Source organism: Mobula hypostoma, chromosome 2, assembly GCF_963921235.1.
Source record: "Mobula hypostoma chromosome 2, sMobHyp1.1, whole genome shotgun sequence".
Taxonomy (NCBI): domain Eukaryota; kingdom Metazoa; phylum Chordata; class Chondrichthyes; order Myliobatiformes; family Myliobatidae; genus Mobula; species Mobula hypostoma.
Window position 1 is genome coordinate 156065198 of NC_086098.1, and position 27339 is coordinate 156092536.

The window sequence follows — 27339 nt, forward strand, 5'->3', positions numbered from 1 at the left end:
AGGCAGCATCTAGGAAAAGAGTACAGTCAATGTTTCCACCCGATCCAGCATTTTGTATGTATTGCTCAGGTTTTAAGCATCTGCAGATTTTCTCTTGTTTGTGATTGGATAAACTATTCTTGTGATGTTTTCTATTTTACTTTCAAAGTATCTTTACTTTTGGAAAAAAAACTAAGTCATGGGCATGTAGGTATTTGAAGTAAATATCAAATCATGCGCATACACCATTTGGTCCCTTGAGCTCATGCTGCCTCTATACACGAATAATATAGTTTGTTATATTCCCAGTATAATTATAAAATTGTCACGAAATACCATCCCAACTTTCTGTATTCTTTCCATTCTAAACTGCATCTGAATATTAATGGTTAAAAAGATGGAAATGTGACTTGATAGAGATGCATAAGATGATAGGAAGCATAGCTAGAATGGATAGCCAGTGCCTTTTTCCCAGGTGGCAATGGCTGAAATGAAGGCAGAATTTTAAGTGTTTGGAGGAACGTATAAGACTGTCGGAAACACAAGAGATTCTGCAGATGCTGGAAATCCAGAGTAACACACATAAAATGCTAGAAAAACTCAGGTCAGGTAGCATCTACCGAAGGAATAAATAAGTCAACATTTTGGGTCAAGCCCTTTGATCACGACTTCATTTAGTTGAAGTTAGGGGTTTAATTTGAAGTTACGACTTCATCTGGCTAAATGCAGAGATCCTCCACTGTTTTGTGTGTGTTGAGTGGATGCCAGATATACACTTTTTATGGAGAGATGTGCGTGAAACACACTGTGAGAGTGATTGTAGAGGCTGGTACATTAGGAATATTTAAGAGACTTGGATAGGATGGAAGAAAAATTGTGTGTTATGTGGGAGGGAAGAAGTAGATTGATCTTGGAGTTTGTTAAAAGGTCGGCATAGCATCATGGGTCGAAAGACCAGTACTGTGTTGTACTGTTCTATGTTGTTCCTGGTTTGGATTTGTTGCTGATTTAAAACGGTTTTGAATAGTTTATGAATTTCCCAGTGATTGATCTTACCTGTGTTTCTGAAAATTTCTTGGCAATTTTTCTGTAGGTCTATCATTCCATGGATAAAGAAATTTGGTACCCACCCCACTACTGGTGAGGTAAGGATCTTCTAATGCATGTCACTTATTGTTGATTACTTGTGAAGGATATCATAACTATCATCAAAAGTTATAAACTTTCCTCAAATCTATTTGTCATAGACAATATTTGTAACTTCTAAGAACAAACACCATCAATGAAAATGGAAACACAGCTTGTTGAAGTATTTTGTGTGCACCTTAGTAAAGGAAGGGGAAAGCATGCATAATATTCCAGGGAAGTTATTAATGGATCAAGGACTGGAACTCACTAAAGCAATGAAAAATCCAGGAGAAATATAATGCCGCTTAGGGCATGATGGCTTGTATCCTAGGGTTTTATAAAGACTTCCAATTTTGATTTAGTTGTCCGATGAGGTAGATGCATTGTGTTTGTAGATGGCGCTGGTATCTGGCAATTCTGCGCGCGCTCTTCTGAGCAAACTGCCCTCTACACTATCCTGTACCCAAGAAACCCTTCTAAACCTCCAATCTGCTACATCTAGCAAGATCAACAACACCATGGCGAAGCTACTGACCCAGCTGGAGATCACTGACGCGCCAGAATTGCTTCTTCAACTCGGGACCGCACCTGGATGCGACCAGCGAGGCCTGGTCCGAGGCCCACCACGTTTCCGGAGACCCATGGCCTGCTACCATGCTGGAGCACTTGGAGACGCGGCCCATTCTGACCAGCACCTCTCCGGAGCAGACGACCACACAGAAGTGACGTCGGAGACCTCAACATGCCCCAGACGCTTCTCCGGAGCAACCACTGTAAAGCCCCGTTGGTGGCCATCCACAGCTGCCGGAAGTGAGGCCTCAGAAATCGAGCCCGAGGCTCAGCTGGAGTGGAGGCCTCCACAACCGTGACTCAGCTCGCAGACTTGTTTCAGCCGGCAGCCGACCCTCTGGGATTAAGTGTTGGCGTCGGGGCCCAACCCAATCGACAGTCTGGGACCCCGGCAGCTGGAAGTGGCAATGGAGCCTCGCCCGTCACTCGGCCCGGCCAGGAGCGCCTGACGACGCGATCCTCCGATTGATCCCCGTGGGACGCGTCCACCAACCTCAAAGAGCTGCCAACAACACACTGCATCAATGGAAACCTGGAAAGATGCACTATTTACTGAGGAAGCGTGGGAAAAGAGCTGGGCTGCTGGTCAGATTGAAGCTGAGGGGCTTCGTGTCCCTCTGCCCACCATCCTACTAGCTAACGTGCAAGCTATAGGGAACAAGGTGGATAATCTTAAAGGGAGATGCAGAACTGCTGTGTATTCTGTTTAACTGAGACCTGGCTCTCCCCTGCCACCCCCGACTGTGCCATCCGACCGGAGAGATCTTTGATCCATTTTCGCATGGCGTCTTCAGGCAAGACGAGGGGAGGTGGTGTCTGCCTACTGATCAACACTGCGTGATGCTCGGACACAGTGGCACTGACAAACTCCTGCAGCCCGGACCTGGAACACCTGTCGGTAAAGTGTCGTCCCTACTATCTGCCACGGGAATTCACTTGGTCATACTGACAGTGGTCTACATTCCCCCCCAGGCGGACGTGGAGTGTGCTCTGAACATACAGTATGCAAACATCAGTGAACTCGAGACCAGGTACCCGGAGGTTTTGCTCATTACAGCCGGGGACTTTAACCAGGCCAACCTCAGAAAGGCGCTGCCAAAGTTATATCAACATGTCTCCTGCCCCTCTAGAGGCCTGAATATACTTGACTACTGCTACACAGCAGTCAAAGTTGCCTACCGTTCTGTCCCACGACCTCACTTCGGAAAATCGGACCATCAGGCTGTCCGTACTTCTCCTCCCAGCTTACAAACAGAAACTGAAGCGGGAGGTCACGGTGTCAAAAGTAGTGTCGCGTTGGACGGAGGAAACGGATGAGGCCCTCCGTGACTGCTTTGAATCGGTGGACTGGTTAGTATTCAAGGACTCGGCAGCTAACCTGGATGAGTATGCCTCAGCTGTCACGGACTTTATCTGGAAATGCACAGAGGACTGTGTGTCTTGCAAGACGATCCGGGTATTCCCTAACCGGAAACCTTGGATGAATTATGAGGTCAAGTCCCTTTTGAAGGCTAGAGCTGCGGCTTTTAGGTCCGGGGATACCAATCGCGACACGGAATCCAGGCGTGAACTCCAGAAAGCCATTAAGGGTGCCAAGAGGCAATATCGAGCCAAGTTGGAAGGCCAGGCTAACCAGAGAGATGCCGGTAGACCTTGGCAGGGTCTAAGTGAGATCACTGGGCTCAAAGAAAAGGCTGGGAATATCAATTAACTGTCGTGCTTCTCTTCCTGACAAACTTAACATATTCGATGCAAGATTCGAACAGAAGAGGAGCATCCTGCTCCCTCTGGATGAACTGGAACTGGTGGCATCGAGATTCATCGTCACCGAGGAGGACGTTAGAAGGGCCTTCCAGAAGATAAACCCAAGGAAAGCGACGGGCCCAGATGGCGTCCCGGGATGGGTTCTCCGGGCCTGTGCAAGCGGGCTAGCTGGAGTGTTTGCTGACATCTTCAACTGCTCCTTGCTTCAGTCTAAGATCCCCTCGTGTTTTAAGAAGGCAACAATAATCCCAGTGCCGAAGAAGAGCAAGGCGGCATGCCTGAATGACTACCGACCTGTGGCTCTGGCATCAATTGCTATGAAGTGCTTCGAGCGATTGATTATGGCACACATCAACCACAGCCTACCGGTCAACTTCGACGCTTTGCAATTCGCCTACCGGAGCAACAGGTCAACGGCAGATGCCATCTCTCTGGCCCTACATTCCTCCTTAGAACACCTGGAGAATAAAGATGCATACGTAAGGCTCCTTCTCATTGACTACAGCTCTGCCTTTAATACCATCATTCCAAATAAACCACCATTCCAAATAAACCATCATTCCAAATAAACTGATTCCTAAGCTCCGGAACCTGGGCCTTAGCACTCAGATCTGCAGCTGGATCTTCAACTTCCTCACAGACAGGACCCAGGCTGTAAAAATAGGGGACTAGCTCTCCTCTACAATCACCCTGTGCATCGGTGCCCACAAGGCTGTGTACTCAGCCCCCTGCTGTACTCACTGTACACCCATGATTGTGTAGCCAAGTTTCCATCAAACTCAATATATAAGTTTGCTGATGACACAACAATTGTAGGCCATATCTCGGGTAATGATGAGTTTGAGTACAGAGAGGAATTTAAGAACCTGGTGGCATGGTGCAAAGACAATAACCTATCCCTCAACTTCAACAAGACGAAGGAATTGGTTGTTGACTTCAGAAGGAGTAGCGGACCGCAGGACCCCATTTACATCGGTAGTGTGCAAGTGGAACAGGTCAAAGGCTTTAAGTTCCTCGGGGTCAATATCACAAATGACCTGACTTCGTCCAACCAAGCAGAGTCCACTGCCAAGAAGGCCCACCAGCACCTTTAGTTCCTGAGAAAGCTAAAGAAATTTGGCCTGTCCGCTAAAACCCTCACTAATTTTTATAGATGCACCGTAGAAAGCATTCTTCTTGGGTGCATCACAACCTGGTATGGAAGTTGTCCTGTCTAAGACCGGAAGAAGCTGCAGAAGATCGTGAACACAGCCCAGCACATCACTCAAGCCAGTATTCTGTCCTTGGACTCACTTTACACTACACGCTGTCGGAGCGATGCTGTCAGGATAATGAAGGACACGACCCACCCAGCCAACACAGTTTTCATCCCTCTTCCCTCCAGGAGAAGGCTCAAGAGCTTGAAGACTCCTACGGCTAGATTTGGGAACAGCTTCTTTCCAACTGTGATAAGACCGCTGAATGGGTCCTGACCCAGATCTGGGCCGTACCCTCCAAATATCCAGACCTGCCTCTCGGTTTTTTTCACTACCCTATTTTCCCTTTTCTATTTTCTATTTATGATTTATAATTTAAATGTTTACTATTTACTATTGACTTGTACTCCAGGGAGCGTGAAGCGCAGAATCAAATATCGCTGTGATGATTGTACGCTGTAGTATCAATTGTTTGGCGACAATGAAGTAGAGTAAAGTAACATCCTTATTGCTGAGACAGAGAAAATAGGAATTATTCACTGCTTATTTTTTTACATCTGATGTGAAGATATTGGGATCTTTGGAGTCAGAGTTTGGAGTACTTAAATTTGAACTAATTAGAGAGGGGCAATTTGTAAAAAGTAGACCATATCTAATAAAACTTTATGAGAAAGAGGGCTCATTGAAACCTACAGAATATTGAAAGTCCTGGATAGAGTGTTCTTCAAGAGGTTGCTTCCATTGAAAGGAGATTCTAGGATCCAAGGGCACAGCCTCAAAATAAAGGGATGTTTCTTAAACTGAGATGAGGAGTTTCTTCTGCCAAAGGGTGATGAATCTGTGGGATTCGTTGCCTCAGAGGGCTGTGGATGCTGTTGGGTGTACTTAAGGCAGAGATTGATAGGTTCTCGATTGGTAAGGGGTTAATTTTTATAGGGAGAAGGTAGAAGAATGGGGATGAGAAAATCAGCCACGATTGAATGGTGGAGTGGGCTTGATGAGCCAAATCGCCTAATTCTGCTCCTATAATCTTGGTCTTGTATAGTTTGAAAATGCAATGGAAGTTGTAGAGAAGGGTCATTTACAGTTATCCAGTCTGGCCTATATGTGACTGCAGATCCACATCAGTGCACTGGACTCTTAGCTGCCCTGAAATGGCCTGTGTCATTACTGCTTCAGCGGATAGAAAAATATTAAATCAAATGGGTCCATTTGGTGTGGACCTCGGCTCTGGATCCCGATGTGCAAAAGTTGCTCATGATCCAGTGAACCTTACAATAGCCCCTCATGTTGTGTTCAAGTTGTTCACAAAAAAAAAGGACAAATCCAATCCAACTGGAAACTGCCCACTTATGCCATTTCAGAGGATCATACCTCCTGGTCATGTTCCAGTCTCCTCCATCACAACCTTCTTGCCCCACCTGTAGGACATTCTGTCCAGAGATGGTGGAAGAGTGAGGTACGGACAAGAAGGAGTAGTTATGAAAGTTTTCGACATTGATTGTAGAGCCCATAAAGTCTCATGTTATCAGAGTGATTCACAGACAAACATCCTCCAGATTATCACCTACTGACCTGGTTCAGCTGCTGAATCAGTATGTTAAATAACAGTTTGAAGAAGCACATAAAGAAGTAAGAGCACAGTATGCCTGCTAGTTGCCAGTTGATGGGGTGGGGGTTAAATTTCCATGTTGAAGATAATTTTGGTAGATCTGTTGGCTTGACTAACATAACTGCTAGGTTGTGTAGGCAGCAGGCAATGAGCCATCCAAAATGAGAGAGAAATCTGTAGACCTTGTCTACATCTGTGGACGATGCATCTGTCCATTTCACCATTGGTAGAAATGATAGTGCTTCTACAAACAAAATTCCTCTCTTCACGTTGTTAATACCATCTACTGTGTTGTATAGCACTATGGGATCAAATCAAAACATGAGCCACAGTGGATCATCAACAGCATCAGAACTGTAAACCACCATTCTCTGTAACCTTGTGGCGTGATAGACCCCTGGATCAAACTTAGATCGGAGAAAAATGCTGGGAGTAGTACCAGATACACCTAAAATTGAGATGCTAACCCACAGGTCCATCTCTGTGCTAAACAACAGAAGCAGCATACAATGTACGGAGCTAAGTAATGTCACAACTAATGGGTCAGGCTGAAATTCTAGTCACGAGTGATGTTAGAAATTAAGTAGTAAATTGGAACTTTTCCATTTTACTGTTCCAAAAGAAGCTATGTGGCAGCCATGCCAGCACCACCTGGCAGAAAAAAGGGTTACTTTCCTCAAGCAGTAAGGCTGATCAACACCTCCACCCACTAACCCGTCACTCCACACCCTCAACCACCACTACTTTGTCATTTCCAGTCAGTCACCTTATATACAGACACTTTATGGACGTAAAATCAATCTATGTATAGAAGCTATCTTATGTTTATATTTATTTGCTTTTTTTGCTGTTGTTTTTTTAATCTTACTGTGTTTATTTGTGCTGCATTAGATCTGAAATAATAATTCGTTCACCTTTACACAAGTTTACTGGAAATGATATTAAACAACCTTGAATCCTGATGATTAACTGAAGGCCTCTTTCTGACTTTGATTGTGAAAAGAACCATTTAAACTTCTCAAAAAGATATTTCAGACCACATGACAGGTATGCAGTGAACAGTACGTTAAGGAAAGATGATTTAAATAGTTCTGTGATAGAAAATACTTGGGAACAAAAGTCAGGCAGAACTTCATGAACAACAAGCAATGCACTTCACTTGAAAAATCTTAGAATGATATGGCGTGCTTGAATCTTATCTTCATTTAATGTACAGATGAATAAAGTGAAAAGGAAGCAAAATCTTTTTATTTGGAAGGATGAAATGCACAGGATAACTGTATTTGTCAACCTTTGACAACAACATGGTGGTGTAGTGTAGCACTATTACAGTGCCAGAGATCATTGATGGGGGTTCGATTCCCGCTGCTGTCCGTAAGACGTTTGCATATTCTCCCCCTGACTGTGAGTTTCACCTGGATGCTCTGGTTTTCTCCCACATTCCACAGTTGTACTGTTAGGTTGGAGAATTGTGAACATGCTACATTGGCGCCCTAAATGTGGCGATGATTGGCCCAGCACAATTCTTGCTGATTTGATTCAAGTAACACATTTCAATGAATATTTCGAAGTGTGTGTGACAAGTAAAGCTAATCTTTAAATCTTTACCCTCTATCAAGCAATAGCTTATCAATGTGTTTGCAGTTCAGTTTTGCTCCCACTAGGTGGTAGCCTTTAGCTGTTGAAACGCTTCCTGTTCGAATCCAAACTATTTCACAGGATTTCCTGATCTGTACATTTCTTCCGATCCAGGCACAAATCGAGTTAAAGTGCAAGGCCTGCTCCCACATGCCTGATAATCTATCCCTAGTGATAAGGCAAAGGCAGCAGGGGATGTAGAAGAGGCTTGAATTGTTTGAGTGCAGTAATCTCTAGGGCTGTAATGATGGAAGGGGTAGAAGTACGAAGGTGCAAATCCACCAGTTGGAAATTTGTGATACCAAAACAATATTTTCCAAAGTGAATTACAAATTTAATAGAGACAAAAGAGTACTTACATCAGTCACGCTTGCAGTGGAATGGAAATTACTCTGGGTGTGTTTGTATAATTTAGTTAGATTATACTCTTGGACAGTTGGGACAGTTGATCACTTGAGTAATGGTTGGCTTGTGGATTTAGCAGAAGTCAAGGACAGCTGTACTCTCAGTGTTTGCCCAGTACACACGCCGGCTGCTAAAGCAAACACATTGTGCTGCTCTCTGTTCCACTGGCTCCCAAATTCACTGTAGTCGTCGTTATAACCAAGTGAATGATTTGTAACTGAAAAGTTACTCAAGCTTACTGTAAATCTGTAATGCTTTAGTAAATATTTTTCTCAGAAATCTGGAGTTGCTCAACAAGAGCGAGAGCGTCTTTGGGGAGGGATAAACAGTTAAGGTTTTGGGTCAAGGCCCTTCAGGACTAGAAAGAAAGAGGGAATAAGCCAAAATAAAAAGGTGGGGGAAGGGAAAGGGATTGCAAGTTGGCAGGTTATTGGTGATAGCAGGTGTGGGTGGGAAGTGGGTGGGAAGGGGAGGAAGGGGATAGCTGGAAGAAACAAAGGGCTGAAGAAGTAGGAATCCGTTAGAGGAGACAGTGGAACATGGGGAAGGAGGGGGGAACCAGAGCGAGGTGATGGGCAGGTGAGGAGAATCGAGGAGGTGACCGGATAGACAGATTTGGCACTGGAAAAACAGAGAAAATGGGTAGCAATTGGGAGATCCTGCCTTTTGCGGCAGACAGAGTGAAAGTGCTCAACAAAGCAGTCCCCCAATCTGAATTGCTTCACTGATGTAAAGGAGGCTTCATGGGGAGCACTGAATACAATTGATGACCCTGATAGACTCAAAGGTGAAGTTTTGCTTCATCTGGAAGGACTCTTTGGGTCCCTGAATGGTGGTGAGGGTGGACGTGTAAGGGTACATATAGCACTTTCGGGGATAAGTGCCTGGAGGGAGATCAGGTTATTTTTGACCTAATATCGTGTAATGAGAAATTATTAATTAATGATCTTCTACTTAACAAGCCTTCAAGGAACAGTGATCATGGTATGGTAGGACTTTAGATAAAAGATCGAAATTGATTTAATTCCATTTAAAACCAGGTCTTGTATTTGAGGATTGAGTTGGAAAAGTTATTTTTGAAATTATACTAAAAATGGTTTGGTAATAACAAATAATAGCTAACATTTAAAGAATGAATGCACAGCCTAGAACAAATATATAATAATTTAAGGCACACAGACCCTGTAGGAATAATGCTTCATGTGTAGCTAACAGGAAAATTTAAAGATATTAGTAGATGAAAGGAAAATGCATAAAATGTTGCTAAAAAGAGCAAAAAGCCTGATGAAAATTTAAGACTTCAGTCAGGCATTAATAAAAGGAATTCAAAAATGATGTAGTGTGGAATATAAAATGAGATATTCAAAGCCTCTACAGATATGTAAAATGGGAAAAATTCACAAAATATATTGCCACACACTCAGACTGGAGAATTATTTAGGGGAAAAAAGAAATTGTTGTAGGGAATTTAAGCAAATATTTTGTGTCTTTTGTCACAGAAGACAAAAAAATATCTGAAATTAATGCAGAACAGAGAGTCTGGTGTTAGTGAGGAGTTAAAAGAAATCAATGTTATTTAAAAATAGTATTAAGTAAGTTATTGAGACTGAAATAATTAAATCTCCATGACCTGATGACCTGCATTTTAAAGTTTAGACAGAGCTAATGGATATACTGGTTATCTTCTTCCAACATTCTGTAGATTCTAGAATGGTTCCCACAGGTTAGAAAATAACAAATGTAAGCTCACTATTTAAGGAAGGAGGGAGAGGAAAAGTTGGAACTATGGACACTAGCTTGCTTCAGTTGATGAGAATGTTCTTGAATCAATGAAGTGGCAGCAGAATACCTAGAAAGAGGAATCATGTTTATCAACTCTGCTAGAATTACTTGAGGTTGCAACAAGGAGATTAGTTATGGGGGAACCAATTATTCTAGGATTGGGAGGCTGTAACTAGCAGAGAATAATGGTGGGGCTCCAACTATTCATATTTGCATCAGTTATTTGGATGAAGGTGTTGGGAGATAGAAACATAGAAAATAGGTGCAGGAGTAGGCCATTCGGTCCTTCGAGCCTGCACCGCCATCCAATATGATCATGGCTGATCATCCAACTCAGAACCCTGTACCTGCCTTCTCTCCATACCCCTAGATCCCTTTAGCCACAAGGGCCATATCTACCTCCCTCTTAAATATAGCCAATGAATTGGCCTCAACTGTTTCCTGTGGCAGAGAATTCCACAGATTCACCACTCTCTGTGTGAAGAAGTTTTTCCTCATCTCGGTCCTAAAAGGCTTCCCCTTTATCCTCAAACTGTGACCCCTTGTTCTGGACTTCCCCAACATCAGGAACAATCTTCCTAAATCTAGCCTGTCCAATCCCTTTAGAATTTTATAAGTTTCAATAAGATCCCCCCTCAATCTTCTAAATTCCAGAGAGTATAAGCCTAGTTGATCCAGTCTTTCATCATATGAAAGTCCTGCCATCCCAGGAATCAATCTGGTGAACCTTCTTTGTACTCCCTCTATGGCAAGAATGTCTTTCCTCAGATTAGGGGACCAAAACTGCACACAATACTCCAAGTGTGGTCTCACCAAGGCCTTGTACAACTGCAGTCGTACCTCCCTGCTCCTGTACGCAAATCCCCTTGCTATGAATGCCAGATGAGAGTGAAACATCATTGGGATCACTGAATGGACAATGGCACAGCAGATGGAATATAATATGTGAAAATGCAGTAGAAAAATAGAAAATTATTGTGTTTTTAAATGGCAACTGAGAGGTCTTGATGTTCAGAAGATCTAGGTGTCCTTGTACACAACTCACTGAACTTTAACAAGCAACCACCGCAAGTATTCAGGACAGAAAAATGACATTTGCCCTGTAAGGCAATAAGATTTCAGTGCTAGAATAAAGAGGGTTGCAGTTATGTAAGGCTTAGTGCCCACACCGAATATTGTGTACAGGTCTGGTCTCCCTATTTAAGGAAGGATATAAAGGGAATGCAGTGAAGATTCACTAAGGGTTTATCCCTAAGTGGAGTTTGTCCTGTTATAACAGGTTAAGCAAGATTAGTGCAAGCTCTCTTGAATTTAGAAGAATGGGAAGTGATCTCATTGAACTAAAATTCTTGGTGGCTAGGCAGGGTAGATACAGGCTAGAAAAGGAGGTTACAGTCTGAAGTTAAGAGGTCTGATGTGTGATGTCTTCACTTGATCATTAGTGAATCTTATGGATTCTCCAACCAATGTTGAGTACATTCACAGAAATGACCAATAAATTTTGGTTTATCAATGAAATCGAAGAGTATATTCCTGTATTGGTCCATGTGGCATGGTATAATAAATGAGTCATCATCTGAATGAGTGAGAGCAGGCAGAAGTTTAACGATAGCTTATTCCTGTTTCTTATGTTCTTAAGAAAAATTTAAAGATGATGAGCTGCCACAGTAATATAGTGGTTAGTGTGATCCTGTTACAACTCGGGCCATGGACTTTGGTGTTCAATTCCGGCACCATATGTAAGAGCTCTGTATGTTCTTCCCATGACCGCATGGGTTTCCTTGAGGTGCTCTGGTTTCCTTCCACAGTCCAACAGTGTACCAGTTAGTAGGTTAGTTGGTCATCGTAAATTGTCTGCTATTGGGCGAATGTTAAGTACGTGGTTTGCTGGACAGTGTGGCTTGTTTGGCATGCTGTATCTCTAAATAAATAATAAAAAGAGTGCTGTGAGAGTGAATTGTGTGTCTGTGGTGTGGTATCACTGTAGTTAGTAGGCAAATTAGGAAACATTAGTAAAGTTGTTCTTTTAATACTCCTTTTAATGTTCTTGTAGTTTTAGTCATTGCTGACTGAAATGTCAAATTCTCTTTGAAGCTGATGACTAGGTTTATAGAAATTCAATGCAGAGCAAGGATGGAAGACAATTATGAACCAACTGGTTGAAAGCTGACAGCCTGTGCTGATGACTTAAGTGTGCAGAGGATGTGCCCTGCTCATGGCAGCTAACTTAATGTGAGCAGTAAGGTTAAAGGAGCACTCTGACAAGTAATCAGGTCTTTTAAGTATAAGGTCACAATGCACATTATCTGTAATTTTATTGTTGTGGTTGAAAGCTTAAATGAAATCTTCTGTAAATTAATTTTCTTAACTTGTTTTGGTGAATTAACCAGGAAGATATGAATTTAATGCTTTTGTGGCAGCCTCCTATTTCACAATTATACACTTTTCCACAGAAACGTCATCTAAAACACAGCTAGTTTTATCTTTCCTTGCATAGAGAAACCAAAACTGCTTCAGAATAAATATGTGGTTTCATCAAAGTTGTATGAATGAAGCAAGATTTAGATTATAAAACAGTACAGCACAGTATGAGCCCCTTGGCCCATGATGTTGTGCCAACATTTTAATCTCCTGCATGATCAGTCTAACCCTTCCCTCCTGCAAAGTCCATAGCTCTCCAAATTTCGTTCATCTATGTGCCTAACTAAGAATCTTCAATGTTTGTAAGGTATCAGCCTCAACCACCACCCTTGGCAGTGTATTCTAGGTACCTACTACTCTGTTTATTTTTAAAAAACACCTACTTCTCTCCTAAACTCCTCCACTCACCTTAAAAAGACGTCCTGTCTTGTGGTATTAGTCATTGCCATTGCCACCTTGGGGGAGGGTGGAGGCACTAGCTGTCCATTTTATCTACGTCTTTTATAATAATATACACCTCTGTCAGGTTGCCTCTCATCCTTCTTCATTCCAAACACACTAAATCTAGCTTGCTCAACCTTTCATGTTCCCTAATCTAGGCAGCATTCTGATAAATCCCCTTTGCGCTCTCTGAAACTTTCACATCCTTCCAGTAATGAAGCGATCAGAAGTGAACACAATATTCCAAATGTGGTCTAACTAGAGTTTTATAAAGCTGTAACATTACGCCTCTTGCACTAATCTCCCGACCTTGGAAGGTCAACATGTCATACACCTAGCTCTGCATCCTATCAATGTCCATTGTAATCTCTGACAAACTTCTATACCATCCAGTGTACCACCTACCTTCATGTCACCTGCAAACTTACTAACCCACCTTTCCATTTCCTCATCCAAGTCATTTATAAAATCACAGAGTAGGGGACCTGGTACAGATACATGCAGAACACCATTGGCCACTGATCTTTGGGCAGAATACACTCTGTGTGCTACCATCCCCTCACTTCTGTGGGCAAGCTCATTCTGAATCCATGCAGCCAAGTTTCCCTGGATCCCATATTACCTGACTTTGTGAATGAGCCTATCATGGACAATGTTGTTGAATGACGTACTAATATCCATATACACTATATCACCTGCTCTTCCTTCATCAACTTGTTTTCTCCCTTCCTCAAAGTTAATCAGGTTTGTGAGGCATGACCTACCTCTCAGAAAGCCATGCTGACTATCCCTAATCAGGTAATGCTTCTCCATATGCTTGTAAATCCTCTCCAAAAGTTTGCCTACAACTGATGTAAGACCCACTGGTCTATAATTCCCAAGATTATCCCTGTTACCTTTCTGAAACAAAGTAATAACATTTGCCACCTTCCATTCTTATTGTACTACTTTTAAGGCCAATGAGGATGCAAACATTCATCGCTAAACGCACAGCAGTCTCCTCCCTTGCTGCTTGTAGTAACCTGGTGTATATGCCATTTGGTGCTTGGGACTTACCTATACTAATGTTTTTCAAAATTTCCAGCACGTCTTCTTTCTTAGCATTGGCATGTTCCAGCATATTAGCTGTTCTATGCTCACATTCATCAAGGTCCCTCTCAGGAGTTCACACAGACCCCTTGCTTATTGGTGTTGGTCTGTGGCATAAAACGGTTGGGAACCCCTGCTCTAACTGGAGAATACTGAAGCAAAGTATTCATTAAGGACCTCTCCTACCTGCTCCAGGTACATGTTTCCTTTTTTATCTCTGATCGGTCCTACCCTCACTGTGGCCATCCACCTGATCTTCATGTATGTATAGAACGCCTTTGGGTTTTCCTTAATCCTCCTCACCAAGGCCTTTTCATGTCCCCCTCTGGATGTTTTTCTTCTCTTCTCAACCATGGTTCCTTCACTCTTACCGTCCTTTCCCAGCCTCAATGGGACAGACCTCTCTGGAACCCCATGCCAGTGCTCCCTAAACAACCTCCACATTTCTGTTGTGTGTTTTCCTGAGTACATCTGTTCCCAGTTTAAGATCCCAAGTTCCTGATTCATAGCATCGTGGCGACCCACTTTCTAGCACACACGAACCGGCGCACACCAGCAGAGAGGCCGGCCCCAAAAAGGGCACCAGGCCATCTTCACCAGCAGGGGGAAAATCCCATGCGCAGAAAGAGTCTGCGATTATGCATTCCCCACAGCAGTCCTGCCCCAGAGAGGGCGGGAACGGGAAGGCTTTAAAGCAGGCCGCGAAGTTTGAATAAATCGCTTTTATCACAACTCTAACTCACCGACTACGTGTGGTTATTTTAGCGCTGTGTGTAGCACACCGCTACAGCATCATAATTAACTCTCCTCCAATCAAGCACTTTTTGATACTGTCTGCTCCTGTCACTGTCTAAGGCTGTGGTAATGGTTCAGGAGCTGTGGTCACTGTTTCTGAAATTTTCACTTGCCGGGAGATCTGTCACCTGACCAGATTTAATGCCTGGTATTAGATCCAGCATGGTCTCTCCTAGTCAGTCTATCCACGTATTGAGTCAGGAATCCATCTGTGTTCCAATATGTTCTTCAATATTCCTATTGTAATTAGGGGGTGGTGGTGGTCTATTGTATACTCCCAATAGAGTGGTTGGTCCTTCCTGTTTCAGACTTCCACCTACTCTGACTCAGTAGGCGATCCCTCCACGATTTCTTCCATTTCTGCTGCTGTAATACTATCCCTGATTAGCATTGCTACTCCCCCCACCTCTTTTTTAAACCTACCTCCTTGTCCCTTTTGAAACATCCAGTGTCAATTTTTGTCCATGTGACAGCGAAGTCTCTGTAATGGCTACAATGCCGTAGCTCCACGTACTGATCCATTCTCTCATCACCTTTATTCATGATACTTACTGCATTAAAGTAGACAAATTTCAACCCATCCAACTGACTGCATTTAGACCATATTCACTGTTTGTCCTTCTTCACAGTCTTTCTACATGTTGCTTCTACCTTTACACTAACTGCTCCATCCTCTGATCTATAACTCTGGTTCCCATATCCCTGCCAAACTTGCTTAAGCTGTCCCCAACAGCTGCAGCAAATTTGCTTGCAAGATATTGGACGCTTCAAATTCATGTATAACCCATCCCTTTTGTACAGGTCGTACCTTCCTCAGAAGAGATCCCAGTGATGCACATATATGAAACTCTGCCAAACTATCCTATCCTTGCCCTCCCTGGCAATCCAAATATTTTTAGCTTCCTACCTAGCTCCTCGTAATTCACCCTTAAGCACCTCATCCCTTTTCCTACCCTTATTGTTGGTACCAATGTGTATCAAAATTCCTGGCTACTCACCCTCCGCTTTAAGAATGCCTGAGATGTTTAAGAGATGTTCCTGATACTGGAACCTTGAAGGGAATATGCTATCCAAGAGTCTCACAGCCACAGAATCTCCTGTCTGTTTCCCTAATTATTGATTCCCCTATCGCTACCACTCTCCTCTTCTCTCCCCTTCCCTTAGAGTTTGACACTTGTTTTTATAATTTCAAAAACCATTGTGATGTAGGTTTAACATATCATTTGTCTTCCTAACAAGATACTATATCTGCATGTAAACTTCCTGTGGCTCTTGTAATGTGACAGCAGGTGTAACTGAATGCCAAGATTTTCTGGGTTCTCACCATTTAAAATAATGTGCTTTGTTACTTGCATGAATAATATCTGATTTCCTCACAGTTTTCTTTCTACTGCCTTTTTTTTACCAGTTTGTCTTAATTTCTGTATCATTTTGGAGACTTTTTTTGTAATTCCTTACAGATTACAATTCCACCTGCTTTTTTATCAGTCATCTCTCTGTCATACTGTGAGTAATTTTGGACCTCGTGTCTAAGGAAGGATGTGCAGGCATTGGAGAGGTTCCAGAAGAAGTTTATAAGAATGATCCTGAGACTGAAAGGATTGACATATGAGGATAGTTCTGGGCCTGTACTTGTTGGAGTTTAGAAGAATGAGGGGTAATCTGATTGAAAGTATACCAAATACTGAAAGGTGTAGATACAGTGGATGTGGAGAGGATGTTTGAAATAGTTGGAGAGTCAAGGACCAAAAGGCACAGATATCCCTCTAGAACAGGGATAAGGAGGAATTTCTTCAGTCAGAGGATGGTGAATCTGTGAAATTAATTGCCACACAACTGTGGAGGCCAAGTCATTAGGTATATTTAAAGAGGAGGTTGATAGGTTCATGATTAGTAAGGGTGTCAAAGGTTACAGGCAGAAGGTAGGAGAATGGGGTTGAGAGGGATAATAAATCAGCCATGATGGGAGGGCAGAGCAGACTTATTGGATGAACAGCCTAATTCAATCCTATGTCTTATGATCTTATCTGCACATGCATGGAAGATGTCTTTGATGATGCTAACATACTGATTCATTCACTCACCCAGAAACTTTCTGACCAATGCTTGGCTTAGATTAAACCAAAACTGCTTGGCTGCAATATCAAATATGGTTTTGAGCTAGATGTGGATAAAAGGGCTGAATCCCAGAGATTGACTACCCTTGCTGCCAAAGGTGGTATTCAGCCAAATATGCATCGAAGATCGCTGGTAAAATTTAAATCCTTGGGAACTGAGGGACAAGTTCACCACAGATCATAAGCTATGGCTGTTGGAGGTCAATTAACTTAGCCCAGGACATCTCCACAGGAATTGCTAAGTGCAGTATGCTCGGCCAAACCATTTTTAGCTACTTTATCAATAACTTGTCCTGTAACACAAGGGCAGAAATAGAAATACACTCAGTGGCCACTTTATCAGGTACACCTGTGCACCTGCTTGTTAATGTAAGTATCTAATCAGCTAATCACAAGGCGGCAACTCAATCATAAAAATTAGCAAACATGGTCAAGAGTTTCAGTAGTTGTTCAAAGCAAACATCAGAATGGGGAACCTAAGTAATAGGAGCGGAAGTAGGCCATCTGGCCTGTTGAGCCTGCTCCACCATTCAATAAGATTATGGCTGATCTGACTATGGACTCAGCTCCACCTACCTGCCTTTTCCCCGTAACCTTTAATTCCCTTGCTATGCAAAAACCTATCTAACCTTGTCTTAAATATATAAATAAAAATGGCCACCACTGCTCCATTGGGCAGAGAATTCTGCAGATTCACCACTCTTTGGGAAAAGCAGTTCCTCCTCATCTCCGTCCTAAATTTACTCCCCCAAATCTTGAGGCTATGTCCCCTAGTTCTAGTCTCACCTACCTGTGGAAACTGCTTTCCTGCCTCTATCTTATCTATCCCTTTCATAATTTTGTATGTTTCTATAAGATCTCTCATCCTTCTGAATTCCAGTGAGTACAGTCCCAGGTGACTCAATCTCTCCTCGTAGTCTAACCCCCTCATCTCCGAAAAAAAAACCTGGCGAACCTCCTCTGCACCACCTTCAAGGCCAGTATATCCTTCCTCAAGTTAGGAGACCAGAACTGCATGGAGCACTCCAGGTGTGGCCTACCCAGTACCCTATACATTTGCAGCATAACCTCCCTGCTCTTAAATTCCAATCCCTCTGGCAATAAAGGCCAACGTCCCATTTGCCTTCTTGATAGCCTGCTGCATCTGCAAGCTAACCTTTTGCGATTCATGCACGGTAGCATACTGCAATCTCTTACTATTTAAATAATAATCTGATTTTCCATTTTTCCTTCCAAGGTGGATGACCTCACATTAACCAACATTGTACTTCATCTGCCAGACCCTTGCCCACTCACTTAACTTACCTATATCTCTCTGCAGATTCTCAGTATCCTATGCGCAACTTGCTTTTCCACTCAATTTAGTGTCATAAGCAAACTTAGATACATTACACTCGGTCCCCTTTTCCAGATCGTTAGTGTATATTGTGAACATTTGCAGGCCCAGTACCGAACCCTGTGGTACACCGCTCACCACTGATTGCTAACCAGAGTAACACCCATATATCCCAACTCTCTGCTTTCTATTGGTTAACTAATCCTCTATCCATGCTAATACATCACCCCCCAACTCCATGTGTCCTTATCTTATGGACAAGTCTTTTATGTGGCATAAATGGAAGAAATGTAATCTAAGTGACTGACTGTGGAATATTGTTGGTGCCAGATGGGGCGGTATGAGTATTTCAAAAACTGCTGATCTCCTGGGATGTTCACACTCAACAGTTTCTAGAGTTTACAGAGAATAGTGCAAAAAACAAAATCCAGTAAGAGGTAGTTCTGTGGTTAAAAGTGCCTTGTTAATAAGAGAAGCCAGAGGAGAACGATCAGACTGTTTCAAACTGACAGGTGACAGTAACTCAACTAACCATGTGATAGAACAGTGATGTGCAGAAGATCATCTCGGGATGCTCAGTCATGTTGAACCTTGAAGTGGATGGGCTACAGCAGCAGAAGTCCAGGAATATGCAGTCAGTAGCCACCTTTAGGTACGGGAGGTACCTAATAAAGTGGCCATTGAGTGTTTTTGCTGATGATTGCATAACGAAATACAGTTTCATTCAGCAATCATTCCATGTTGACCAGATGATAGATCAATTTTCAGCAATGTTAACATTTTTTTTAAACACTTCTTCCTCCATCCTTCCTTTCTTCGCTGCTACTATAACCCAAGGAGGAAGTTCAGCAGCTTCAATATAGTGTACAATACAAGTTAACCATTCTGTCACCAATGGATCCACTATTACCTTCACCACTTACCTCAAACAGCTAGGATGCAGATCATAACGGCCTGGGGGCTTATTGAATTTTAGTCCCATTTACTTGATTTTTTCTTTTTGCTAATCCCTTTGTGAAGGCAGCCACAACATAAATATTTGTTTAATTTCTTTGTCATTTCTTTATCAATATTATTCCTATTGTCATAGTTCTTAAAGGACCAATATTAACTGTAGCTGATTTTTTCCCCTTTAGATATCTACTTTCATGTTTCTTGCCAATTTACTCTATTTTGATTTTCCTTATCAATGTCCTTTGTTAAGATTTTCCTAGTCTTTAATATTTTGAAATTATAAACTTCCCTTCATCTAATACTATAATCTTTAATTTCCCTTGTTACCCACATTTGGATCATTTTTCTCGTTTTTGTCAGCTTAAAGGAAAATGTATCCCGTGTTACTTATGATAGAAGCTAAAGAATTTTCTTGTGATGCAGTATGTAAGTTTTTATTGTGAGATGTGAAATGAATTTAAATTAATCGTCCCAGCCGTGGTTCAGTTGTAGGACTCTTGCATCTGAATCAGAAGGGTCACGCTCTACACCAGAAACTTGAGGATACAATTGAAGCTGAACCTCGAGTGCATTATTCATTGTCGGAAGTGTTCATTGGGATATTCTAAACTGGAGCTATATCCCCCTGTATATCTCTGTGCAAGATTCTCTTACAGTAAGAGGACGAGTCATGTTATCCTTGTATTCAAATGAGTAATTAGAACTCAGTTGATAACCTGTATAGTAATTTACTGTATGCCACTGCCCAATTCTGTAGAAGGATGTTATGTTAATTGACTACCGGATTTTCCAATCAACAACCTGCCCCGATTTTCTCATGTTTAAGGCTGACCAAAGACATACATCTTCAGCGCGTGGCCAAGTGGTTAAGGCATTGGACTAGTGATCTGAAGGTCGCGAGTTCGAGCCTCAGCCGAGGCAGCGTGTTATGTCCTTGAGCAAGGCACTTAACCACACATTGCTCCGGCACCTTCATAGCCCAGTGGCGGTTGGTGCAGTATGGACAACACAAGGCACATTCAGAGATAATGTACGTAAATGCATTTAAAAGCTGCTGTATGTTAATCTAACAATGGTGTAGTGTAATCTGGATTTAATGCAAATTATTATCCCCTACTTAACGTTGAGTATATATATATAGTGGTGCAACTACATTTTACAGGATTTATTTGTTTTTAAATACAGAATATTCCAGATGAGGTATAAGATAAATGAAGGAAGCACAAAACAGACATCAGAAACCTGAAACAAAAACAGAGCATCTTAAAAACACTCAGCAAATCTGGGTACATCTGTGAAGACGGAAGTGAAATCAACGACACACATAAAAGTTGCTGGTGAACGCAGCAGGCCAGGCAGCATCTCTAGGAAGAGGTGCAGTCGACGTTTCAGGCAGAGACTAAGGAGCACCAGGCCATTGTCTCCCACACCATCACCGACTTTATCCTCTCAGGGGATCTCCCATCCACTGCTACCAACCTTATAGTTCCCACACCTTGCACTTCCCGTTTCTACCTCCTACCCAAGATCCACAAACCTGCCTGTCCTGGCCGACCTATTGTCTCAGCTTGCTCCTGCCCCACCGAACTCGTTTCTGCATACCTTGACACGGTTTTATCCCCCCTTGTTCAATCCCTTCCGACCTATGTTCGTGACACTTCTCACGCTCTTAAACTTTTCGATGATTTTAAGTTCCCTGGCCCCCACCGCTTTATTTTCACCATGGATGTCCAGTCCCTATATACTTCCATCCCCCATCAGGAAGGTCTCAAAGCTCTACGCTTCTTTTTGGATTCCAGACCTAATCAGTTCCCCTCTACCACCACTCTGCTCCGTCTAGCGGAATTAGTCCTTACTCTTAATAATTTCTCCTTTGGCTCCTCCCACTTCCTCCAAACTAAAGGTGTAGCTATGGGCACCCGTATGGGTCCTAGCTATGCCTTCCTTTTTGTTGGCTTTGTGGAACAATCTATGTTCCGTGCCTATTCTGGTATCTGTCCCCCACTTTTCCTTCGCTACATTGACGACTGCATTGGCGCTGCTTCCTGCACGCATGCAGAGCTCGTTGACTTTATTAACTTTGCCTCCAACTTTCACCCTGCCCTCAAGTTTACCTGGTCCATTTCCAACACCTCCCTCCCCTTTCTAGATCTTTCTGTCTCTGTCTGTGGAGACAGCTTATCCACTGATGTCTACTATAAGCCTACTGACTCTCACAGCTATATGGACTATTCCTCTTCTCACCCTGTCTCTTGCAAAAACGCCATCCCCTTCTCGCAATTCCTCCATCTCTGCCGCATCTGCTCTCAGGATGAGGCTTTTCATTCTAGGACGAGGGAGATGTCTTCCTTTTTTAAAGAAAGAGGCTTCCCTTCCTCCACTATCAACTCTGCTCTTAAACGCATCTCCCCCATTTCTCGTACATCTGCTCTCCCTCCATCCTCCCACCACCCCACTAGGAATAGGGTTCCCCTGGTCCTCACCTACCACCCCACCAGCCTCCGGATCCAACGTATTATTCTCTGTAACTTCCGCCACCTCCAACGGGATCCCACCACTAAGCACATCTTTCCTTCCCCCCCCCTGCATTCCGCAGGGATCGCTCCCTACGCAACTCCCTTGTCCATTCGTCCCCCCCATCCCTCCCCACTGATCTCCCTCCTGGCACTTATCTGTGTAAGCGGAACAAGTGCTACACATGCCCTTACACTTCCTCCCTTACCACCATTCAGGGCCCCAAACAGTCCTTCCAGGTGAGGCAACACTTTACCTGTGAGTCGGCTGGGGTGATATACTGCGTCCGGTGCTCCTGATGTGGCCTTTTATATATTGGCGAGACCCGACGCAGACTGGGAGACCGCCTTGCTGAACATCTACGCTCTGTCCGCCAGAGAAAGCAGGATCTCCCAGTGGCCACACATTTTAATTCCACATCCCATTCCCATTCTGACATGTCTATCCACGGCCTCCTCTCCTGTAAAGATGAAGCCACACTCAGGTTGGAGGAACAACACCTTATATTCCGTCTGGGTAGCCTCCAACCTGATGGCATGAACATCGACTTCTCTAACTTCCGCTAATGCCACACCTCCCCCTCGTACCCCATCTGTTACTTATTTTTATACACACATTCTTTCTCTCACTCTCCTTTTTCTCCCTCTGTCCCTCTGAATATACCCCTTGCCCATCCTCTGGGTCCCCCCCCCCACCTTGTCTTTCTTCCCGGACCTCCTGTCCCATGATCCTCTCGTATCCCTTTTGCCTATCACCTGTCCAGCTCTTGGCTCCATCCCTCCCCCTCCTGTCTTCTCCTATCATTTCGGATCTCCCCCTCCCCCTCCAACTTTCAAATCCCTTACTCACTCTTCCTTCAGTTAGTCCTGACGAAGGGTCTCGGCCTGAAACGTCGACTGCACCTCTTCCTAGAGATGCTGCCTGGCCTGCTGCGTTCACCAGCAACTTTTATGTGTGTTGCTTGAATTTCCAGCATCTGCAGAATTCCTGTTGTTTGAGTGAAATCAACGTTTCAGATTAATGACCTTCATCAGCCTGGCCTGCTTAGTGTTTCCTTAACTTCCCATTTTCATTTGAAATAAATAATTGACTTTTAGTTCAAACTTTATGAAAGAACCCAAGTGGGATGAACTAAAAGTCCCAATATAATGGTGACTATGTTTCATCCTTTCTGTAGACTACATTGATCTGAAACTGGGAATTGCTGACACTGTAGCCATTGGAATAGAGAAACTTCGTTTCATTTTAGTTAATCAGTGTACATTGCTGTTCCCTTTCGTAAATGTGGAAGTGAATCATGCCATCTCTAGAAGGGAGTGACTTTTTCAGTTCATTTGCATTGCATTGCTTTACACTCCGACAGAGGTGATAGTGAAAACCAAATGCAAAGACAAGCACTTGAAGAATCAAGTTCCCACCAGTGTTTTTCTGTGCTCTTCTTCAATGCTAGTTGCTGCTGGTTAGTCATATTGGATGGGCATTCTTAATTTTTACATTAATCTCGATCCGTTGGTAATCTATTAAGTCAAGCTTGATCCTCCTCATTCCTTTGTCATGGTATCACAGATGAGCAGGAACTTTGACTAGTTTTCTAAAGGAATTCTTTCTCCCTTTCTTCTGCCCTATTCCGTGAGATCCAGAACTGGTGTTGGGACCAGCTGTAATCCATTTTGCCCTGCAGAGAGGTAATTTAAAAAAATCTGGCACCGTCCTGCCCTGTCAAGCTTCTGCAAATACTACCTACTAGCGAATTATAACAGTATTGGAGATGTTCCTTTCTATGAGACTAGGAAGAACGTTGCCTACCTCTGGACGTGGAGGTGAAATGTTCCATTGTGGATTTCAAGACGGAATTGGATAAATAAAAAATGAAGGGAATTTTGCAATGCTGTGGACGAAGAGCCAGTGGTTGGAAGTAGCGAGTTACTCTGTCTGAGCTGGCATGGACATAATGGGCAGAATGCAAGCATGCTTACACATTTTTAAGATCTACAGCTTTGACTGAAGCAGCAAGTAGTTGAGAACCCCATGAACTTGACCGAACTATTAGGTATAATATCATAACTTAATGTATGCAATCCTTACTCCACTATTACACAAACTGCTTGGCTACCAATGCCCTTCATAACAGCACTTATTCAAAACTGTGATCCGATGAATTTAAAAATCTTTTAAAATTTCCATTAGGTTGTTCTTTGGTGTCGCTGAAATTGAAGTCATTTCATTATTGCTTTTGTGTTTGCACAAGTATACTACTCAATCATTTGAAAGAAGGCATTAGCTTTAAGATAATAACTTCTTTGTAATGAACTTTTTTGGCTAATCAGCAACAAGGGCATATTGTGGCTACATCACTAATGCAAACTGAAATAACAGCATGTTTGAACTTTAAAATGCAAACAAGTAAATTCCACATTAAAATTAAATCATTAGTTTACAAATTCTATCAGATGCTAATTCTTGCACTGCAGTAGTGATTGTTTCAAAAGGTTCTGAATTGTCTGTAAGGAGGTGTCCTGAGGTTGTGAACTGTTATATAGATTTATCTATCGTTATGAAGTAAAATGTATTGTATTTCTGTGACAGTTGCAGCATTGTTAGGCTGAACCTGAGCCATTCAAATACTCATGATGATTGTGAACTCTTACTGTTTGGTCAGAGTGTTTTGTGAGAAACTTCTATTTTAGTTTATAGAGTTTAATGAAATATCATCATGAATTGGGGTATATACTGAGTGGCCACTTTATTAGGTTCACATGCTCCTCATGCAAATATCTAATCAGCTAATCATGTAGCAGCAACTCAATGCATAAAAGCTGGTAGACATCGTCATGAGTCCTGCTGAAGGATCTCAGCCTGAAATGTTGACTGTACTCTTTTCCATAGCTACTGCCTTGCCTGCTGAGTTCCTCCAGCATCTTGTGTGTGTTGCTTAGATTTCCAGCATTTGTAGATCTTCTCATGTTTGAGACATGATCAAGAGGTTCAGTTGTTATTCAAACCAAACATCAGAATGGGGAAGAAATGTAGTGTAAGTGACTTTGACCGTGGAATGATTGTTGGTGCCAGACGGTGTGGTTAGCGTATCTCAGAAACTGGGGTTTTCATGCACAACAGTCTCTAAAGTTGGTGTGAAAAACAAAAAAAAAAAATTCCAGTGAGTGGCAATTCTGTGGGCAAAAACTCCTTGTTACTGAGAGAGGTCAGAGGAGAATGGCAAGACTGGTTCAAGCTGACAGGAAGACGACAGTAACTTACAACACATGTTACAACAGGGTGTACAAAGGAGCATCTCTGAATGCACAACTCGTTGAACCTTGAAGTGGATGGACTACAGCAGTACAAAACCATGAATATACTCAGTGGCCACTTTATTCTAATAAAGAGCCCACTGAGTGTATGTTCTTGCGCTTCTATTCAATGCCCTTTATGTGTTAAGATTTTGGTTAAGTAACTTCTGTAGTATGGGAGAGCAATTCCATAAATGTCAGTACTTGTTTTTCGAATATAATCATTGTGGTTAAATACTGAAAAGAATGAATGTAGTTCCTCTTATAGTTAGAAATTGAAAAGTGGATGCTGAGTCAATGAATATTTTTCAAATATAAGATCAGTAGATTGCTGTTAAGATGTCCAAGGATGTGGAGAAATTGTGGTTAAATGATTTACAGATCAGGCATGTTTTTTTAAAAAATTGCCAGACTAGGCTTGGGAAGCAAAGTGGTCTCTTGTCCTTTATGAAATCCTGTGTTGAAATGTGTGACTCTTGCTCAAGAGTTTCAGCCACATTTCCTTGGTGAACTATTCTTTCCACAAGAGATTCTTGAATCTTCAGTAAAAGACTTTAGTCAGTATACTGTACACAGTTTCAGATTGGTATCACTGATATTTAAGACCATGTTCAATTCACGGAACCATGTTCTCCCAAACTGAAAGTTACTACTTCTCATTTTGTGATGATCAGCAGCATATGACAAGTCATTTACCAATACCATGTCTGGAATTTGCGGGGTATTGTAAATGCAAGATTACCCTTGTAAACACGAGGAAATCTGTAGATGCTAGAATTTCAAGCAACACAGATAAAAGTTGCTGGTGAACGCAGCAGGCCAGGCAGCATCTCTAGGAAGAGGTACAGTCGACGTCTTGGGCCGAGACCCTTCATCAGGACTAACTGAAAGAAGAGCTAGTAAGAGATTTGAAAACTTGTAAACTTCAGCAAGGTCAAGACAGCATTGTTACTGACCAGAACCTGCTGGTGATTCCCTGCCTTTGTGGGAATCTGCATGGTGTCCATTGGTAGAACATGTGCTAGGAGGAATCCTCCAGCTTCTTGATCGATCGAAATCTTATGGAATGACAGAACAGTCCAGTCCAGCTTCTATTTCTAAAGTTCACCTTATTCTGTATCCAAAGTACATATCCATCATTTAACACAAGAGCTTATCAAGTTTCCATTGCACCATTGCTGGTCACTTTCTTAATTCTATATCATATCATATCATAACTAAGAAGTCTGGCTCAATAGTTTGCTGCAAAGCTTCCCCAGCTTTTTTTAAGCCAATCTACTTTGGATCGCCCTAATTTTAGCAACTGTAGAAAGATATTTGTTTTAAACCTTGCATAATTACATTTGAAATTGAATCAGAGGAACATTAAGACCGCGTGTGTCCTTTGTTTTATGGAATCCTGGTTAACCCCTTCTGTACTGGATACAGCAATTCAGATCAATGGGTTTACTATACACAATCAGGATAGATCTATAGAGTCTCTCAAAAGCAGAGGTGGAGGAGTATGCCTCATGATCAACTCTTCTTGGTGCACAAATATATCAGTGTTGTCCCATTCTGCTCACCAGACCTGGAATATCCAGCATTTAAGTGCCGCCCTTTTTACCTACCATGGATAGGGTATTTTGACCCCTACCATGGGGTCATTTTGGTAGCAGCTTACGTTCCAGCTCAGGTCAATGTCAAGCAGGATTTAGATGATCTGAGCAATGGCATCAACATGCATGAAACAGCGTACCCTAATGCCTTCACCATCGTTTTGGGAGATTTTAACCAAGCCAACCTGAAAAAAATCACTAAGCAATTACCATCAACAGATCACTTGCAATACCAGAGAAAGCAACACACTGGACCATTGCTACACCACCATCAAGAATGCCTACTGTGCTATTCCATGCCCTCATTTCAGGAAGTCTGATCACCTGGCTGTACTTCTATTCCCTTAGTATAGGCAGTGACTGAAGACTGCAACACCAGTAGTGAGGACCAAGAAAGTATGGACAGGGGAAGCACAGGAGTGCCTACAGGACTGCTTTGAATCAGTGGACTGGACTGTATTTAGGGATTCATCTTTGAATCTGAATGAGTATGCTGCAGTTATTGCCTGCTTCATTAAAACCTGTGTAGATAAGTGTGTGCCTACAAAGACTTACTGTACATTCCCAAACCAAAAGCCATGGATGAACCAGAAGGTACGTTGTCTGCTGAAGGCTAGATCTGTGGCATTCAAGTCTGATGACCCAGGCCTGTACCAGAAAACCAGGTATGATTTGTGGAGGGCTATTTCAAAGTACCCAGGACATATTCA

The 27339-nt window shown here is 42.6% G+C and overlaps 1 protein-coding gene across 1 annotated transcript in view; it reads left to right on the plus strand.

The window, feature by feature from the left end:
• The window catches only part of ppil2 (peptidylprolyl isomerase (cyclophilin)-like 2), a 389068-nt gene that overhangs the window by 7019 nt on the left and 354710 nt on the right, over positions 1-27339 (plus strand). Inside the window, exon 5 of the mRNA XM_063040908.1 lies at positions 1073-1124. Coding sequence (XP_062896978.1) covers positions 1073-1124 — 52 coding nt within the window. The remainder of the gene's footprint in view (positions 1-1072; positions 1125-27339) is intronic.